The sequence below is a fragment of the Lepidochelys kempii genome, chromosome 6, assembly GCF_965140285.1.
Source record: "Lepidochelys kempii isolate rLepKem1 chromosome 6, rLepKem1.hap1, whole genome shotgun sequence".
NCBI classification, from domain to species: Eukaryota; Metazoa; Chordata; order Testudines; family Cheloniidae; genus Lepidochelys; species Lepidochelys kempii.
Genome location: NC_136385.1, coordinates 47204383 through 47225795, shown reverse-complemented (window position 1 = coordinate 47225795; position 21413 = coordinate 47204383). Strand labels below are relative to the sequence as shown.

The following is a 21413-nucleotide window of genomic DNA, read 5'->3' as shown; positions in this document are numbered from 1 at the left end:
CAATGAGGGAACTAATTTTGTGAAGTGATCAAGTTGGTGCCATGTGTTACTCTACATATTTTATAGCAATGTCTTTCGGATGAAAGAGAACACTAGGGCATCTGAATTAGGAGTGGGTTTAATTAGGACCTGCTATGTATTTCTACAATGTCCATCATAAGGCTATCTGAATGCCTTTCTCTGAAAAAAAATGACATTTTACTAAAACAGAAGGGTCATTTTGGATCTAATAAAGTTCTGATCCAAAGCCCATTTAAGGCAATGGAAAGATTCCAGTTGACTTTGGTGGGAATTGGGCCTGATCTACACCAGAAAATTAGGTCATTTAACTACATCAGTCAGGGGTGTGGAAAATCCACACGACTGAGTGGCATTGTTAGGCCAACCTAAGTCCCTACGTAGACAGCACTAGGTCGATGGAATGATTCTTCTGTCGCCCCAGCTACCGCCTTTTGGGGAGGTGGATTGCCTATGCTAGTGGGAGAATCTTTCCCATCAGTGCAGGTAATGTCTGCACTGAAATGCTACAGCAGTGTAGCTGCAGTGGCACAGGTATGCTGGTGTAGCATTTGAAGTGTAGATACACCCTCGGATCAGGCCCTAAATGAAAATGCTGCATAACCTGACTGTCAATTTTATGAAATGTCAATATTATCTTTTTTAGACTTCAGCTATGCGTATTAAGGAAATTTGCCAGCAGAGAAGGTTTAAAAGTATTTACTTATCTGCTTCACAGAGATCTAATGTTTACAAAGTACTCTGCAGATTAAAAGTTCTACGTATTATTAATGGATGCTGAGTGTTTGTGATGAAAATGTGCATTGGGCCCATTGTGTATGAGTCTCTGTTGGATGTATCAAGTGGTTAAAAATAACATCTTCATGCCAATATTGAAATTCATATTCTCAAGCATACCCTTTTCCTCCGTCACTAAATATTGGTATGTGCATCGATATTTGGGATGTTCTTTAAGCAATCAAGTACTTTTCTTGTATCACAGGAAATCCCGTGGGCAGAAGAAGAGAGATGAATAACAAAGTGAGAACAAGGTCAAAATCGTTAATGCACATTCTTACAAAGTATAAATGTTCTAATTATCTAACAAAACAGGTGCAGCACAGGCTATGGCAGTGCCAGCATCCCTAAACTGCCCAGTCAAGTGCCTCAATCCTAAATGGGTCCAATTGCCTTGAGGGATGAGAGGGTAGTTCATTTTCCATGACTAGCCAAATCCCTGGCTTCTCTGCTGAGATGGCCAGAAAGGATGATTTGTGTTGTGGGCACCTGTCAACAAGTAATTGGATTCAGTTTACATAATCTACTAAACAGCTATCAGACAGTAATGATTTTGGGTCAGTACCCTCTTGGATCAGATTGAATAGGTAAGGTAGATGTAAAAGACTACATATGCTGTTCTACCCCATTGTCCTGAGCCATCCAATCCTTCATTCCACTGATTTTATCATTTTAAAAAGAACAGCAGAAAAAGAAAGTTAGTGTACTGTGATCAAATATGAGCATGAATCTGTTTGTTGCCAAACTGTGCTTACTGGAAGTCATTTTGCTTTTGACTTTCTCTCTGACCTAAATAAAAACATTTACAAAACCCTACTAACCTTGAAGAAAGTGTAAATGTCAAGAGCATAGTTGTGATTATTAACTGGTTTTCTGCTGACATCAATTCAGTAAGCTTCCGCATTTGGAAAAAAAATAATCTGCCTTTCTATATGCAACATAAATATTTCCATTACCTCTTCAAAAGAAAATCTGCTAAGAGGCTGTTATATATGTAACAACAGCTTGCCTCAGGTAAAGAATTCTTTAATGCCTTAATTTAAGCCAGTGACGCTGCACAAATACTGTGAGAATCTCAAGGTTATTCAGGTCTGCTTATGTCACTGAAATGAGTGACACGATTGGGGAGGATAAAACACCTCCTAATCAGAGTACAGTGGTATCATAATTCAAAAGCCCAAGCATCTGGTCCCTTGGTAGACTGGTGCCATCTTTAGACTTTTGTTGATTGATCTCTAGAGCTTATGAATCTTTCATTTTTTCCTAAATGGTTTTCTTTCAGGGTTTTCTTTGAAGTCAAGGTACCTCCTATAGTTGTCTGCAAAACATTATTAAAATTATTGTATTTTCATTGCTAAAAAGAATATTAAAAGGAAGCTTTATAAATATGAATCTGAAATACTGCATGTGTCCTTCTGAAGCAGTTTGAAATTTGCTCAAGTTAAAATTGCATATAAATTTGCCATTGTGCCCTATTATTCTTACTTATTTGTCTTGTGGTAGCACATATTCTGCCCCAATCAGAGACAAAGACCTTATTGTGCTAGGCATTGTAAACACACATTACAAAAAGATGGTCTTTGACTCACAAAGATTAGGCCCACATCCTCAAAGTATTTCGGCTTCCAACTTCCATTGATTTCAATGGAAGTTAGGACTCTATGCACCTTTGAGAATCTGGCCCTTACTACCTAAATAATAGATTATAAATTATTCTTATTTCCTTATTTTTCTGAATATACTGATTTTAATAGCAATCTTTGTTCAGAAAAAGTGTTGAAAATAGTGTGATGGTTTCCAGCTTTTTGTAAATTGAGGAGAAACTTAAAGCTGCATGCTCTATTTCTTCTCCTTGGCTGGCTTCCAAAATTGAACAGTTTGCTGCTCAGAGACAACTATCTGTAGGCCCCTTTGATTGATGTTTCCTTACTGATTGATATTTGTGGCCAGCTTCTGGAAAGGGCAGAGCAGTTTTTTCCCCTCCACAGCTCCAGTGATTGCATGAGCAGTTTGGGTATTAGCACATGCAAATGACTATTTGGATATCTAACTTGGGTTGCCAGGTGTCCAGTTTTCAACTGGAATGCCTGGTCGAAAAGGGACTTTGGCAGCTCCAGTCAGCACTGCTGACTGAGCCGTTAAAGGTCCAGTCGGCGGTTCAGCACGGCTAAGGCAGGCTCCCTGCCTGCCCTGGCTCCACACAGCTCCTGGAAGTGGCCAGTATTTCCCTTTGGCTCCTAGGTGGAGGGGTGGCCAGGGAAGTGCCGTGTGCTGCCTCCACCCTCAGAGCCGCCTCCACAACTCCAGTTGACCAGGAGCCACGGCCAATGGGGGCTGCAGGGGCAGTGCTTGTGGGCAGCATACACTGCACAGAGCTGCCTGGCCATGCGTCCATCTAGCCGCATTGGGGAACAGCTCGGAGCCAGGGCAGACAGGGGGCCTGCCTTAGCCCCGCTGTGCCGCTGACCAGGAGCCACCTGAGGGAAGCACTGCCTGGCCGGAGCCCACACCCTGAACACCTTGCCCCAGGTCAAAAGCCCATCCTACACCCAAACTCCATCCTGGAGCCCTCACCCCAAACCCTCTGCCCCAGCCCCAAACCCTCTCCTGCACTCCTAACCCCTCGGCCCTAGGCCAGAGCTGCCTCCTGCACCCCAAGCCCCGCATCCCTGGTCTCACCGCAGAGTCCACACACCCTGCCTCAACCCTGAGCCCACTCCAACACCCCAACCCCCTGACCCAGCCTGGAGTCCCCACCTGCACCCCAAACCTCTCATCTTCAGCCTGAGTCCGCACCCCCCACCCCCAGCCGTCACCCCCCCCGAACCCATAACCCCTCATTTCTGGCCCCATCCCGGAGCCTGCACCTCTAGCTGGAGCCCTCATTCCGCCCCCCCCCCCCCCCCCGCATTCCACCCCTATGCCCCAGCCCAGTGAAAGTGAGTGAGAGTGGGGGAAAGCAAGCGACAGAGGGAGGGGGGCTGGAGTGAGTGTGGGGTGGGGCCTCAGAGAGAGGGGAGGGCCGGGGCAGGGCCTTGGGGAAGGGGGAAAAAGAGGGAGGGACAAGGGTGTTCGATTTTGTTCAATTAGAAAGTTGGCAACCCTACATCTTACAAAGCATTTGTGTTTACAAATTCTGGATTGTGCAAGTGCCCTGGATTTCTGCTCTTTGAAAATCTGTCCCTAAATCATCTGGGAAAGAATATCACTGAGTGTACAGCTGATCACATGCTGAGTGACACCTCAGAGCCTGATCACCATATTTAGCAATCACAGACCTTGTTCCTATGAAAGGGTTAGGAGCAGAATGTGGGTGCTGAAAAGGGGACAGGTAGTAGCCTCGGTGTCTGTCTAGCCAGGGAAGCCTATGGCATCGGTGAACCAGCAGCTGCCAAAACTCCTTCCAGTTGGATGGAACTTTTAGCACTTTCTGAATGGTTAAGTCAGTGCTACTTGCATGTAAGCACTCATTGTGCATGTGTGTGTATTTTAAATGTAGGTCAGTATGGGTGCAATGCATAAGTGTGGCAATTTTGCCACAGCAGTTGGTAGTTCTATTTGTTTCTACTTGGAAACTGAGCTCTTTAAGCAAGAGATAGAAAGAAAGATTAAAATACAATGGCAAAGTCTACCCTGGTCTCAGCTGGAAACTAAAGGACTCTGTAAAGTGACTCCATTCCACTTTATTTTCCATGAGAGACAATCACTACAAAATCATGAAAAATTACATTTGATTGATTTACTCTGGAACTGGTGACTTAAATCAGTGAACCTAAGTTCTAAATATTAAACAGCAACAGATTCCCAGCCTGTTCTTTGAATATGCAGTATATCACAATGAATTGTTCAGAGGGAAGAGGGCCCACTAATGCATTGTTTTGATAAACAAGGGAATACACTTTAACATGTTTGATAGAATCTTTTGTTCTAAAACTGATATTAAATTCTTTAGAAGTACAGCTCAAAACAAAGTATTATTTATAAAAGCCACTTCTTGATACAGCTGGATATGTTGTGACAAGCAATTAACAGGACTCTTACAAAGCTCTGGAGATGTTTTTCAGATCTAGCTTTATTATAGGTGATTTTTTTCATCCCGTGTTATAGGGGATTCAGTTAATGGGATTTGTGCATGTAAATCCCCAGCAATGAGATGGAAATGTTACCCCAATGTATTAACTATTCTGTGTGTTCATTATCACAAGTGCCCCTGAGGGCAAAGCCAGCATTTGCAATATTCAATCCTTTTTCAGGGGTTTAGAGCTAGAACTTGGAAAACAAAATCTCAGAGGTTTTTTTTTTTTAAAAAAAAGGTGTTTGAAACAACCCATAGTTTTTCTGATGTAGTAGTGGAAGCTGGAACACTTGAGACATTTAGAACTAGATGAGAAAAGACACTTGAAAATGTTCTATAGAGAACAATGCCACAATGACAGAGGATTGGACAAAATGTGACTTAATGAGATTAATTTTTTATTGAAATGGGGAAAAAAAGGTTCTGACTATTCTTTCAAAGTTGGGAAATGTCTTGTTTCTTCCAGTTTTAACTTTGTTGTTTATCAATCCATACATGAATATTGTATATAGATGACTCAAGGATGGTCAAAGATTAATATCTGAAATTGGCTACCGGATTTGCATTGCAGTTTCTTAGGAGGCAGTCAGTGCCTGTATTTACATAAATTGGTGTGGGCAGTTCAGGGTTCAAATATGGTTCCCTAAATCTGCACCTAGGCACCTCTATAAGAACTTAAGCATCAAATGGGCCTATTTTCTGACAGACTCAAACCAACCCACAGAGAAATATTTGATGCACACACACATAAAGTAGAATGACAGATGGGAAGTTCTCACTACACAGCCAAGAGGGTAAGTAGCTGCGGGAGAGTTTTCCTGCTTTTGTAACAGGGGGACCTGTGCTTTAACTCCTGCACATATCCATGGGGATCTCCTCAGCCATCTCCACCTCCTCCTTCCCCTTGTACTGTTATCATTCTTGGGATTTTTTGGCCACCTGCACTACCTCATATCTTTGAGGGGTGTTGAATAGCTGTTTGCTCCATCTTCCATCATCAGGGTCCCACTAGGTAAGGTCAATATTGCCACAAATCCCAAGAGTCTTGGCAGGGAGTTAGGAAGTAGCCCCGGAACACCTCTTCTCCCTGCCTCCCACATACCGAAGGAAGAGGGGGAAGAAAAAACTCCTTCTCCTATCCCTGCAAGCTCTGCACTAAACCCTAAGTGCAGATAGAGCTCCATAAAAAATAACACACGGATCTCTGCCTGGCTTCATTCCTGCTGTTGCGGAGAATGGGAATGCTGCAGTTGGGGGTTTAGAGACTGATTAGGGGGCCTGAGCTTGTCCTCTTTCATCCTGACATATACCTTCATATAATGAAGCATGAAATCCTGTGGTTGCCTGCCTTTGTCATTACATCCATTTCTCATCACATGAATTCTTGCCCAGGTTGCTGAATAAGTATATTTTAAAGACTAAGAATATAAGGTTATCTCTTGATCTATGTATTTAAACCACACTCCTCTGAATAGTATCTGAACACCTCCCAGCATGGTATCTTACTCCTTCTTACCATGTCTGAAATACATGGTAATTTGCTAGAACATCATGCAATCCACAATGTCACTTAGAGGTGATGTGTTTTCATTATAAAATAGAGGAAGTGTACAATCTTCCCGAAGTACATAGCTGTTAAGGGTCAAATTCTTAGCTGATGGAAATGGGTGTTGTTCCATTGAAGTCAGTGGAGATATGTCTGTTTACCCTACCCTCGATCTCAAAACCTTTACAAAGGAGTGTAAATAGTATTACCCCAGTTTTATAAATGGGGAAACTGAGGCACTGGACAACTTACACATGGCCACACATTAAGTCACTATCAGAGTTGATAGGAGAACCTAATTCTGATAGCTTCCAATCCCCTGCTGTTACTGGACTGCTTCCTACAGATATGTGATCTGCCTGGGATTGTTTGCAAATTCATGCAGACAACTGGTATAAACTATATTGGCAAAATTGCATCTACGCTAGGAGGGTTTGCCACCATAGCTATACTAACAAAACTTTTCTTGTATATTCTAACAAAACTTTTCCTAAGAGTCACAACTGCCAAACTGCTACTCTAACTAATTAGACCATACCATCAGTGTAAGATTCAGTGTGCGCCTTGGTGTGGGGAGTGACTTTACACTAGATAGACCTTTAATTAAAAAGGTGGGGGGAGAGAGAGAGACTATATAAAATAAATGGAGATGCTCTAATACTGATATTAGAGACATATTTGGATCTCAGTTACACAGATATAAATACAAACTAATCCCCTTGGTTTAAATCAGTAACATTACTCTGTCTTTAAATCAGTGATGTTTTTCTGGATTAACACCAGCAAAAATCTGTTCTGTAATCTTTTAAATGGCCTATTTTGTTCAAAATATTATGGGAAAATGTTAGCTATTTCAGTTAGTATCCATTCAGTATTTCTTTCATATTCATGCTGGGAATTTTCATTTTCTTGCTTTCCTGTTTTGATGAGTAGGCATTCTCAAAGCTATTAAAACATAGCAACAATTACCTACCAATTTCTAAAAGGCTACTTCCTTATTTGAATGTATTAAGAGAATTTGTTGAATGGAGCCCAATATACTAGTAGATGGAAAAATATCTGATGTCGGGTGATGAAGTATAAATAAACATCCAATATGATATTGCATTAATGATAACTGAAATTTCAACTTGCTATGTACTATTTTGAATATAAGTTAGTCTAATAATTTTAAAAACATGGTCTTTTACAGTAGTAAATCCAACTGGTATTTTAATTTTTCATGGACTGCTGAAAATGCACATGGTGTTTTAAAACCATATAATACCTCAAATACATAAAACAGATGGAGCTATTGGAGTTACTCCAGATCTATGTTGGTGTCTTTTGATTTCAAATGTTGACTTCTACATCTCCTACATGAATCATAGTGTTGAAAACTTAAGAAAAGCTTAGAAATTTAAGGTGTTTTGTATAGCAATTTATGTACATCAAACAACCCATAATATTTTAATATTAAGGTTGAATAAATACTGAAAAAAATAAGTCAACTTTTCATTCACATTTTAAATGAATTCTCACTATAGCATTTTCACTTTTTTGGGGGTTTGCTTTTCACAAATATTAAATTAAAAATTAAATTACCGGCAAAAATGTTTACAGAAAAATCAGATTTGGAATTCAGAATTGAAAGCGTTTGCACTGTAAATCTAACTTTAAGACTTTATGCTTAACCAGTAAGGCAACAGAAACATACTAAATTATTTGTGTCCAATCAAACCAATTTGAATTTGGAACTGTGAATATTAAATTATCAGTGTAATTCCTGTGAATAATGAACTGTTTGTGACTTATCCATAGGCTGAAACGTATTTGCATAATATATTATGCAGTATATATTCTTATAATAAAATATTTGTTAAATTAATTTGAATCCAATCCTGCAAACACGAGGCAATTAACTTGCATGTGAGTACTCCCATTGTTTTAGCAATGATTTTCCAACAATGCACAAGGATAATTTCTTCCACCATTGAAATGCAGCCACCTCTGGGGTAAAAAGCTGTAGCTGTTTAGCAATGCACTAGGAATTTCCACACCTTATTATATCAAAATATTTTAAACATATAGTAAAACATTGCCACGGAAATGCACCCCTTTCATGATGCAGTCTTACCCTTCTTACCCACTCCACCCCTAAAGAAGTGCCAAGAGCATTTGTCTCCTTGCCTATGTAAAAACTGGTGATTCTAGACATCCATGGGAGTTGTAGTTCTAAGTGCCTTTCAGAATGGGACGCTTAGTGGTAAACTATGGCAAATGAGAGTTGTGCCCTCTGATGACAAGAATGAATTTGACAAAGTGGCCCCAATTCAGCTGAGCTAAGTTGAAGTGGATGTGATCTTTATCCTAGAACCAGACACGCCCACTATCAGTTGCTTTTCCTGCTTTACAACCTTCCATCTTTTCAGTGTGTAAGTTTCACGCACTTTGCACAACCACTGAATGCCAGATAGGTGCAAGTAACCCTACTCTGTCACTAGCCCCCATGCGCTTTATGACCAATGTATGCCTAACACATATCTTACTCTACGATTTATGTCACCGCTAAATTTGGCCTAGAGGTTTCCAACTTACTCCAGGTGGAATTTTGCTGATTTTGGTTTCTAAGGCCTGATACGACTCCAATTAAAGTCAGTGGGATTGCTTCCATTTGGCTCTAATGGGATTTGGATCAGGCTCAGGGTGTGTAATTTCTCCCCCCAAAGTGTATACTTAAATATGGCTGTAATATAGTATAGAGAATAACATACTGGGCCAGATCCTCCACTCTTGTAAACCACCATAGCTCTATTTATTGAGTTACATTGACATGAGTTAAGGGTATAGGCCCAATATCTCTTTAATAAGCCCTAAAGCTCTCGATACATTAATTTATGTGAAACACACATCCATTTTTAGTATATTTCACTGAAGTTCCAAAGTCTTATATAATGACAGTTCAGTCCACATGATTCATACTGCAAATGTTTCTATGTACATTTCATGTTACCGCTTGAGACAACTTTAATGTATACTACAGTGGTACGTCATTCATATATTCCTTTGTGATGCTGTTGCCTGTTAAGGCTGTTTTCTCATCTTTCTACTACACCACAGACTCTTCTATACTAATTCAAATGCAGATTCTGGAGAAAACAACTCTCTTGTGGAAGCCATGCTTCATAGAAAACAGCAAATAATAAAGATTTTATATCCTTCTTAAACATCTCCTGGAAATGATTGAATCATAAAGTTTTTCTCATTTTAGTTTTAATTCACTTGGTAGCAATATGAAAATTCCTTCACGTCAACACTGAAAAAGTTTTACACTTGCTGAATCCAAATTCTTACTGTTTCCTAAATTCTCATCCAATAGAGTCACTGAATCAGGTCAACAATAATGTCATCTGTAATATGTAGGGAAAAGATTGTTTTTTATTTGTTTGTTTGTTTTTTAAATGAGAAGAATGCAATGTGCTATTTCATGTATTTATTGTTTTATCAAATTGCCAGCTTCTGGACTCATTAACACAAGTGTGAATCTGGAGTAATTTGAAGCCAGAAGAGTTATTCTGGTGTAAATGAGATGACAATGCAGACTATATATGTATTATTGGAATTTTCAGGGTAGAACATAGCACAAAACAATGGACACATTTAGGAGGCAACAAAACATCATTTATATATATAGAGAGAGAAAGAATGGGTAGTAAATGCATAACACTATGTCATAACAAATTATAATAAAATACAAAACTGGCGAAAGCAGCCTGGGGAAAGACAAGAAGAGGCAGTAGAGTATTGCTAGGTTGAATATCAGGAAATAACTTATCAACAATGAGTTTTATTTGTTTGTGGGATAGTCTCTAAGGGGAAAGTGGCGGAAGCTGCATCACTTGAAAAATTTAAAGTTAGATTACAAAAAAAAACACACTGAATGCATCCGATGAAGTGAGCTGTAGCTCACGAAAGCTTATGCTCAAATAAATTTGTTAGTCTCTAAGGTGCCACAAATACTCCTTTTCTTTTTGAAAAAAAACACTATAAATTACACAATAATCCTGCATTGGCAGGGGGATGAACTTAATATATGTTTTGCTAACTTTCCATCTCTAACTTGTATGACAAAATCAAAAATCCAGATACTAATTGCTTTTGAAATGAGAGCCACTGTGTGACAAAGGGTAGAAGCATCAGCTGAACACCAGCAGACAAGGAATTAACTCTCTCCCACAGTAGTATAGAAGGGTGCAATGAACTAGGTCTGGGACTAAGATCCAGGTCCAAAGTCCATTGACTTCAAAAGGCTTTGGATCATGTCTTAGAGGTTTATGTCTTACACTACCACTTATGTCGGTATAACTTATGTCACTCCGGACTGTGAATAAGCCACCCTCCTCAGCGACATACGTTACACCGACCTACGTGCCGGTGTGGACAGCACTATGTGAGCAGAAGAGCTTCTCCTGCCAACACAGCTACCGCTGCTTGTTGGGGGTGGATTAACTAAGTTGCTGGGAGAGCTCTTTCCTGGCAGTTTAGAGTGGCTATGCTAGAGAGCTTACAGCAGCACAGTTGCATTGGTGCAGCTGTAAGATGTGCCCTGTAAGCTCTCTAGTGTAGCCGTAGCCAATAGAAGAGCGCGCTCACCCAGGAGGAAGCCCCTGAAGAGAAAGAAGCTGTATACCAGTTTCTAGAAGGCTGGGGTAGTCTGAGCTGGGGTTTCTCCAACCTTACATAAAAACCTTTTGGGTTTTTTTGTGATTATCCTATCCATAGTAAGGGCCTGATTCAGATCTCACACTAGGTAAATCCAGAAAAACTCCAAATGTATTCAGATTGACAGAATTTTACAAAGTTTGACTGACTTCTGTTTCAGGACCATGTAGCCCACTCCAACAATTTACACATATACAGTATTTGAATAACTTTTTAAAAAAAAGTCAGATCATTTGATTCTGCTCCCCTTTCTATCTGTGTGAATCAGGTGTAACTTGAGCAAAGTCAATGCAGTTATACCGGTGTAAGGAAGATCAGAGTCAGGTCCAAAATGTTGCCCAGGTCTCGGAGTAAAGAAACGTTCTATTTCTATTAGAGCCCATCAGAAATTGTTAAGTATTTTCAGTAAAAATTTTCAAATGAAATGATTTGATTCAAAAATTTTCAATGTATTTTGTTTCTCTATAAAAAATGAAAAGTTTTTCATAGTTTTCACAAACTGAAAACAATTTTTTTTCATTTTCATAAAATGTTGAAACAAAAATGTTTAGAAAAAAAGGCCATTTTAATTGAAAACATTTTTTGAATGAAATATTTCAACCTTTTCTAATTTCTTTCTTCAGCTACTAATTCAAACCTGAGAGATTGATTCAATTTAAATGTGTCCTGTCTTTGACACTTCAGAAATCCTTGCAACTTGTTCTTTGGTTTCCATATGATGATATATTTTTTAATGGAATTATGACCCCAAAAGAAAAGCTACTGTAAGCGTGGGTGTGAACAACTAATTAATAGTGTAACACTTCATTATCTTGACTTCCTCTCCTCCTCCCTCCTCTCTCCCCACTACTCTGTTTGCTGGTTTAAATGACAAATTGGATAAAATTTACCCCTATGCAGAGGACCAGCACAAGGCCTTTGTAGCACTTAAGTCCCATTTATGTCTTCAAAATAGTGTGGACCCTTAGGTGAATTTCACACATACACCCACCACAGCTATTAATCCAAGTCTCATTATCTAGACTACGTAAGCATGCTGAGGAATTTTCACAGAGGTGGAGCTCTTACAAACCAGAAGTCGAATTTGTTACACCCTAGATGAAAGATGTCTAGCATTTTGTGAAATATATTAATCAAAGTATCTTTCATTACCCGAATTAAGCTGTGGCTGTCATAGAACTTGCTCATTTATGATTCCCAGATGACATTTCTTTTACTATGATATATAGGAAATGAGATGAAAAGAAGTGAATGTGAAACTACCAGCTGAAATATCAGGTGAAAACATTAGGGAAGTTACATTTTACTTGGGTGGGATCACATTTCTCACTCTGTATCAGGAAAAAGAAAAGACGTAACAAATAAGATTGCAACGTTCCACCACTTAATACTTGATGGCGACCTATATCGCATGCTGTGCACATGCGCACACACAATAATAACAACAATTCAGCTATAAGTGCACAACAGATTAAATATGGATACTTAGTTCATGAAAATCAGGGTGACTAAGTATTAGATGATTTAGTATTAGAACTAGGCATGGTGCAGATAGGCAGTGTTCAAGTTTCTCAATACAGCTCTGTTAATGCAAGTGAGTCCTGACAAGCAACATGCTTATTTTTTAATGTCCAAGTGTCTCCAAAATACAGATTACAAGCATAACAAATAGTGTGTTTAATTTGGACCCAATGCAAACGCAAATTAATAATAATTATTATAATACCTCCGGCCCTCCATCTGTATTTTCACTTGCCATTTATTTCTGAAATCAGACATCTCCATAACAGGTTCAGGGTACCGTCGTCATTTTAGACGTCCCTCATTTTAGACCTACAGTACTTTATCTGTTACTGTTGTACATTACAGTGTGTGTCAGAAATGCTAAATCATATCACTGACACTGAAGGGAGCTTCATTTTATTAAAGAAATTAACTCCACATCTCATTTAACAATTTTGGGCAGAGTAGATTGTTTTGGATGTTGACCCTTTCTAGAGCTAGGGCCCCTTCTCCATAATAAATCAGAAGCCAGTTTTTACAACATCAAAAGCTGCATCGTTACTAAATATGCTTGCAACAAATACAGCTAAAAAATATCCAGTTTTACTAAGGAGCTCATCAATAAACATCTAAAGAACAACATGAGCTTCTTCAGGAAGGCTACAAGAACGTGTAGTGAACATTTTTTTAAAATGGAAAAATCTGACTGGGTGCTGCTCCATTTCCTTACATGCAATTACTTTTCTGTCTCCCCTGCTCGTGCCCCACTTTTTTTGCACTAACCTGCAGTGCAAGCCAGAAGCTACTGCCTCTTCCCATTCTTCTTGTAAACTAGGCTGCAAACTATGTTACTTGTAATTATAGTAAGCACAACATGTTCAAACAGAAATGTGATTTTCAACTTGATGGTAGCCCTTCAAGATTTTGTCTTTTATGCAATTTCAGATGCTGCACAACAAACATGTGATGGTTCGTGTAGGAGGAGGATGGGAGACTTTTGCAGGGTACTTGCTGAAACATGACCCTTGCCGAATAATGCAGATCTCTCGGGTGGATGGGAAAACCTCTCCAATCCAGAGCAAGTCTCCCACCATCAAGGACATGAATCCAGACAATTACTTGGTTGTTTCTGCCCATTACAAAACCAAGAAGGAGATTAAGTGAAATTAGCTTCTCATTTGACTGGGACTATATATATGTAGGTCCAAATTATCTTCTTGACTGTAGTAAATTTAGTTCATGCTTTGAAAGGACTTCAGAAAATTTAACAGACTGAAAATGGCAACCTGCTTTGAAGATCTTTGAACTGTAGAACTATTTATTTCTAGTACTGTACCTTTTATAGCAAATTATCCTTGATAGGTTAATTACTACAATCAGATAAGAAATAGACACATATTTTTAGCTAAATCATTACTCTTAAATATGTGAATGTATACTTAGAATGATTCAAAGGATGTGGTTCATGTTAAAGGAAAAGAAACTGCAGTACAATATATTTGTATGAAAAACCTGTGACATGGAGTCCATGACTGTTTTTAGGTTAGTTGGAAAAGATATATGTAGGTTGAGCGTGCAGAGTGATAAAAGCTATTTGCTAACACTTTCTGCCTATAAATTAAAATCAAAATGGACTATTTTTATAGGTTGCAAGATTCCCTTAAGCAATAATTAAAAAAAATAATTATTGTGTGCTAGACAGTTCCCTAAAAAGGCCATTTTGAAAAGTTTAGGAGGACTTGTGGCACCTTAGAGACTAACAAATTTATTGGAGACTAAGCTTTCGTGAGCTACAGCTCACTTCATTGGATGTATGCATCTGATGAAGTGAGCTGTAGCTCATGAAAGCTTATGCATCCGATGAAGTGAGGTATAGCTCATGAAAGCTTATGCTCAAATAAATTTGTTAGTCTCTAAGGTGCCACAAGTCCTCCTTTTCTTTTTGCGAATACAGACTAACACGGCTGCTATTCTGAAACCTTTGAAAAGTTTGTTATCCTTAAGCTACTTTGACAAAGTCAACTTTCAGATCCAGATCCACAAAGGGATTTAGGCACCTCTGCCCCAGATTCAGGCACCTAAATCCCAGATGTAGGCACCACTGCAATACACAAAACCTGCTTGGCTGCCACCTAATCCTTTGGGTGCCTAAACTCAATTTTTGTTATAAAAGTTCCCTAGGCACCTAAATTCCTGCCTTCGGGCAAGCGCACAACCTCACGTCAGACATCTGGACACCTATCTCATGCCCCAGCAGGGTCCTCAGTTGAGGCTAAGATAGGCGTTCCTCTGCCTAGCTCTCTCACAGAATGCCTACCAAATTGGGGAACATTCAAAGTCACACCAGCTGAGGAAGTGGTGGCAATTCCACCTCCCCCCTTAATCCCCCCTTAAAAAGTTTAGCTCAGTAGTTAGAGCACTCACCTGGGATGTGGGGGACCAGTGTTTGGTTGCCCCCTCTGCCTTTTTGGAGGAAAGGATTTTTGAAGAGGAGTCTCCCACCACACTGGTGAGTGCCTTAACCACTATGGGATGTTCTGATGTGGGACTCCCTCAAACTCTCCTGTTGAAGCTGTTCCACTTTGGAAAAATAATTAGTCATTGGAGCACTGGTAGTGGACCCTGGGTGTCCCATCTTCCAAGGGAGTGCCCCCATTTCCAGGTTCATTCTCAATTTAGCACTATACAAGGTGGAACAGCTTCAACAGGAGAAACTGAGGAAGTCACACATCAGGCTATCCTGTAGCCCAGTGGTTAGGGGCATGCCCCCAAGAGGTGGGAGCCCCCTGTTCAAATCCTTTCTCTCCACCAGACAGAGAGGGGCATTGAATGCAGCTCTCCCATATGCTGGGCAAATGATCTAATCTAATCACTGGCTAAAAGTAATAAGGTGGGCAGGACCCCCACCTCCCATCAGTGTTTCTTGCAAGAAATGGCTTAGGTGCCTGATCCCAGGAGAAGGTTTCCCAGCTCTGGAACTCAAGCAGAGATAGGACTTCCCTACTCCTGGACTTACCTACTCCTGGACTTAGTAGAGAGGTGAGGCTTAACACACACGCCTCTTCTCAGCATCTCCTTAGTTTACGTGGCTCCCCAACCGGCATGCTGCTTTTTGTGAATCCCATTCTTAGGTGCCTAACTCTCTGTATGCCTTTGTAGGGAGCATAGGCGCCTAACTCAGGGTTTGTGGATTTCAGTGGCTTTTCTAGGTGCCTCAAAGTTAGTCTTTGCAATGCTGCCCTTGAAACGCCTAAGTTCCTCTGTGGATCCAGGCCTGAATCCCCCTGGTCCTTACATGGGTGCCCAATGATGGGAGGAAATAAGATGCAATAGGGACGAGTGGGGCTTGCAGAAATGGCTGATTGCACCAGGGGTTGTAAACTACAATGCACAAAGGGATGTCGTAATGACAGTGCAAACTGTGTGTGCACAGGCACTCCGGTTTAACTATGTTGGTCGGGTGTGAAAAATCCACTCCCCCGAGCAGCGCTGTTAAACCAACTTAATTCTCCATGTAGACAGTGCTAGGTCATCATAAGAAGGCTTCCATCAACCTAGCTACCACCTCTCTGGGAGGTGGAGTACCTATGCTGATTGGAGAATCCCTCCCGTCAACGTAGGTAGTGTCTAGACTGAAACGCTGGAGTAGCGTAGGTGCAGCAGCTCAGCTGTAATGCTGTAGCATTTTAAGCCTAGACAAGCCTTGAGTCAGAATGCCACCTGGTGCTTCCCTTGTGGCAATTCACCTTCACACTGCTCCTTACTTTGGGTTTGACCGAAAGGCACAGTCTAGCTCTACTTTTTTCAATTAGTTGGGTCAAATATGAAAAGATCCATTGCCCACTCTTTAGAGCAATTCAGATTCTTGTAAATCATTCACATACCTCTAAAACTATATATAGGGATTGTGTGTGGGGGGAGGGGGGTGGGTTGGCTACTTTTCCTTGTTTATATTTGGTGACTTCTGTGCCTTGTAACTGCCTAGAAAAATCATTTTATAGGATTATTTGAATGGCTATAAATTTGAGCAGAAATCAGTTGTTTCATTAGCAATGAAATAAACAGAAACTTTTTTAAAATACTCATAAACATTTTTTAAGTCTCATTTATTGTTTGCAACATATGATCCCCCACTGTAATCACACACACACAAAGAAAGCAAGCTGCTATGTGCAACCAAAACATGAATACTGAAGAACAGGAACAGAAATTGATGCACATTGAAATTTTCAGCAGGTGACATAAACAAGATGTGGATTTTGTCGAAAATCCCTTGAAAGGAACCTTCTCATTTTTGGAGGGTGGGGGAGAAGTTGAATTTGTTTTTTTAAAAAGCAGGGTTTTAAAGTTACAATCAATGTTTTCTGTTGGTTGTCACTTTAAATTTGCGAGTTGGAATCCCTAAATATGAGTCTGATCCACTTTCCATTAAAAATCAATGACAAAAATGTCCATTGACTTCAACTGGGCAGGGTCAAGCCTTGGTGAAATCCTGGCCTCATTAAAAGCAGTAGGACCTTTACCATTAACTTAAATGGGCTCAGGATTTTCCCCACTGTCCATATGTATCTACTAAATAGAGACAAAGCACATCTGCTTAGTTGCTTACATTTAGAAATAACTTGTACAGTAAGTTGCATGTAACTTATTTTTAATAATTTTCTACTGAGACTAATTATTTGTATCAGCAGTAAATGAATAATAAGGTAGTCATCCTCAGTGAGAGCCTACTCTGAAAGGAGCCAAGCAACTGCAACCCTCATTGAGTGGTGTGTGGTCAGCCTCTCTCAGGATCACTCCCTTGGTGACACATAGGTGTAAAAATACTGAGTATCAGAAGGGAAACATTTTCTAAGCAATCACAGCAAGAGACGTGATGTCAAATGAGCTGAGTGCAGGACCGAACCCTTCAAAATGGAGTGTTTGTGTCCAAGTTTCATTTTAAAATAAGTGACAGTCATTCTTTAAAAAAATAAATAAGGGTATGTCTATATTACAATAAAACACCAGTTTTATTACAATAAAACATCAGCTGACTTGGGCTCGCAGGGTTCGAACTGCAGGACTACAAAATTGCTGTATAGACATTCAGATTCTGCTAGAGTCTGAGCTCTGGACACTGGTCTCTCCCCACTCGCAGGGTCCCACAGCCTGGGCTCTAACCTGAGCCCAAACAGCTATACTGCAATTTTATAGCCCCACAGCCTGAGCCCTGTGAGCCCGAGTCAACTGACACAGGCTAGCCACAGGTGTTTTATTGCAATGTGGACATACACCAAGTTGCAGGATATCAGTCAATGGAGAGTCATTAAAAAAGTCTATCTTGTGTCTGCTTACATGCTAGTTATTTGGGGGCAGGCAGTAATAATCATAAAAGAATTTTCCTAGATTGGGTTTTTTAAATTTATTACACATTTAATAGATGTCACAAAATCTTCATGACAGAGAAGAACACCAGTCCTCAATTATGGACATGTTGTATGAGATTTATTTTGCATCTCTAGGCTCAAGCTGTTCTTGGCTGCCAGACAGCATCTTCTAACTATAGAGAGACAAGGTGCGTGAGGTAATATCTTTTAGTGGACTAACTTCTGTTGGTGAGAGAGACAAGTTTTTGAGCCAACAAAAGTTGCTCCAATAAAAGATATTACCTCATCCATCTTGTCTCTGTAATATCCTGGGACTGACATGGCTACAATGAGACATCTTCTAACTATAGACAGCTCGGCATAGGTTAGAGCAGCACTAAGGTGACTTAGTCTGGGGTTGAATCAGCCCCCGTATTCAAGAGCACAAAGGTGGCAAAAAGCCACTTTACACCTGCCCATTCCTTATACAGTTCAGCTGGATGTGTGAATTGGGCCAGTTGGGGGTGTCACACAGCACACCATCCATCAAACGGTAATCGTCTGGGAAAGTTTTAGTCCTAGAAAACTACAGGAAACCAAACTCCTACAACTGGGGAAAAAAGAAGAAAAAGTTATTCGAACTCCCGGGGTAAGTTAAAGCAAGATTGATTGATAGGCAAACTGTTTACGATGGGACATAAATCAGCAACTACCCCAGACATCGGGGGAGACCTGCACCAATCTAAACTACACAGTTCTTTATGCTATAAAGGCACTTGCAAAATGCCTCCTATAGGCATTTGCAGAAGGATTGGAAAGTGTGACAAGATGCAGGTTTTTTTGGTGCTTTAGCCTGGAGACTGATGTCAACATGGCTGGTGGCCATTACGGGAGTTATCCTCTCCACCTGGTACGCATGCACGTGTGCTCTTTATGCTGCCCAAGCTGGAGTTCCCATACATTCTACTGGGGATGAGGAACCTCCTACTGATCTTCACTCCTCCCCATCACCCCTGCACTTGCCCTTCCCCCCCCAACTTTAGGGTTCAGACCTCTCCCTGGTATTATCCCTTCCCAGTGGACCTGGAGAAGGCACCGTCCCTGGGACCAATCAAAGTAATGCCATATCCTCTTTCCCACTCCTTCCTCCCCTTGCCGGACAAAAGGGAAGCCGCAGGGCCACTGGGGTTCAGAACTGGCCAGAAGTGGTGTGTGATTGGGCAGATGCCTAAAAGCAGCTCCATCAGTACCCAAGGGACTGCTGCCTACCTAGGGGCCCCAGGGCACTGAAAGGCTGCTTCCCACCTGGAAGACCCAAATCCCCAAAGCTCCTGAGTACCAGAGGATCTAGCTTCTTGAGGAACCACCACCTTTCAATGGGCCTCTGTCCCCAGCAGAGTCACAGCTGCCTCCTTCCCTCATAGCCCGTCTCAGTGGATGTGCCCGCTGTCCCTATGATCCCTGCTCCATTCCTAGTGTGATGGGAAGTCCACCCCACACTGGCAGAAAAGGGGTTAATAGAACTCTGGGGAGGCTGCACAGGAAGCAGCCAATAGGAGAGGGGCTGTGAGGAATACCCAATAAGGGCCCAGCAGGCCCACATAAAAAGAGCTGCAGGGTAGCACAGAGTTAGTTATTGTTTGGAGTCTAGAGAGTAAGGCTTGTATCCTTAGAGGGCTAAGAGCACCTTGGACTGAGCAGCTGAGGCCTTGAGCCAAGGGTGAAGAAGGTGTTGGGGCCTTAGGGAAGTGACCCAGGGAAATAGAGTGGCATTGACTGAGGTTACAGAGGAGCAGCAGGAGGTTGATGTTTACAGGGTCTCTGGGTAGGGGCCTGGAGTAGTGGGTGGGTCCCCTCCCACTTGCCTCTGGTTGGACTGTTTTCCAGAGATATCTACCCCTGGAAGGAGGAAACCTAGATGGAAATCTAGCTGGAGGGCTGAGTCAAGATGAGGGTGCTGTGTATCTGGTAGCTGAGAGAGGAGCCAGCGGTGGGAGCTGTTGTGCAGGGTGTGGGTGTCAGCCTTGAGTTAATCCTCAGCATAACCAAGGTGGAGATGCCAGTCTGGTGATGAGGGCTATACCCTGTGAAACGTAATCTATTAATGGAGTGGGGATGGGAGGGCATGCAGGCCATTGGGGAAGGCTGGGGGGGAACCACATCTGTACAAGGGTTTCCCTGGGGAGGATTGTAGTGTCTGCCTCTACATAATGGGGCAGGAGAAGGAGGGAGTCAAGATCCAGCGTGCCCTTCAGATGGGGGTACAAGGAGAGGGTCATGATACATTACAGGGTACAGAGAGAAGCACTCTATCTCCAAGTACAGGAAGGGGCTGCACCCTGTTCTTCATCTGATTGGCTGACCAGTGGTTTGCATCCATTTTCAGTTGTCCAACAGTTTCTCCAAACAAAGTCCCTTTGTGGCTTGAGCATTTGCCTGCTCTGTGGCACAACTTGGGTCTGAATCCATTACTCATGAACGAATGCCCCCAACCCTGTGGAATTCAGCAGCTGTGCAGTGTTATTGCTGGAGGCTCCTGGACTAAGTCCTTCAGTTTAGGCTACCAGATTTTCTGACTCTGGCAGTGGAACAAACTGGCAGTTCAGGTTCTAGTCCTTACTTTTTTTTTTAGAGACAAGGTGTGTGCAGTAATATCTCTTACTGGACCAACTGCTGTTGAGAGAGACAAGCGTTCAACCCAGAGTTTTAAACCTTTATTTTTATTCATTTTCATGCAGTTGCAACCTCTAATATTCCTCTTCCTCATCTGGATTGGATAAATAGCAGCATGGTGACTTCAGCTACCTGGATCTGCTGCTGCAGTGCCTCCCTGTGGGACTCCTCTGCCTCCACTTGGGCATGAGACACTTAGCTTAAATCTAAGCAGTGTTCCCTATGTGAGACAGTGCTTACAGGCTTTACAGAAGGTTAATTATGCCCTGCCTGAGGCCAGCCAGCTGAGCCTTGCACCAGTAGGGTATGGAGCTCAAATTCAGACTGTCATATAGAGTCCCCACCCTGTCTTGAAGAGTCATAACTCCAGTGCAGAAAAGCCTAGTCAGAAACTTCTCCCTGTTTGGAGAGAGGATGAAGAGGGTTCTATCTGGCCAGCTCAGGAGGTGAGTGCTGTAGCAGTCCAGAGGCTGGAGAGGGTCCCTGAAGGGATCCACAGTCCTCCAGCCCTAGATACTGAAATGGGTGCTCGGCTTCCGGGATCAAGAACCAGGGCTCCTACAAAGCTCCCTGTCCTCCCACTGTGAATCAGGGAATTCTCACAGATAAATCCTGCAAATCCCAGAGACTCCCAAAAGCAAGTGTGTACTTTGCAAGTTAGTGATTTGGGGAGGAAGCGTTTGCTGGGACTTTTCTCCTACACGGTGCTCTGTCATGCTCCTAGACCCTGCAGCATGTCTGGGCATGTAGAGAAGCCTGTACCTCCTGGGCA

At 41.6% G+C, this 21413-nt stretch overlaps 1 protein-coding gene across 3 annotated transcripts in view; it reads left to right on the top strand.

Annotated features, from left to right (window-relative positions):
- Nucleotides 1–16679, top strand: part of GAS2 (growth arrest specific 2) — a 156920-nt gene extending 140241 nt beyond the window's left edge. For all 3 annotated transcript variants that reach the window (XM_073347820.2, XM_073347819.1, XM_073347821.1), the window contains one exon: nt 13566–16679. In XM_073347820.2, the coding sequence (XP_073203921.1) occupies nt 13566–13784 (219 nt within the window). In that variant the 3' untranslated portion in view covers nt 13785–16679. The remainder of the gene's footprint in view (nt 1–13565) is intronic.
- The last annotated feature ends 4734 nt before the right edge of the window (nt 16680–21413 follow it).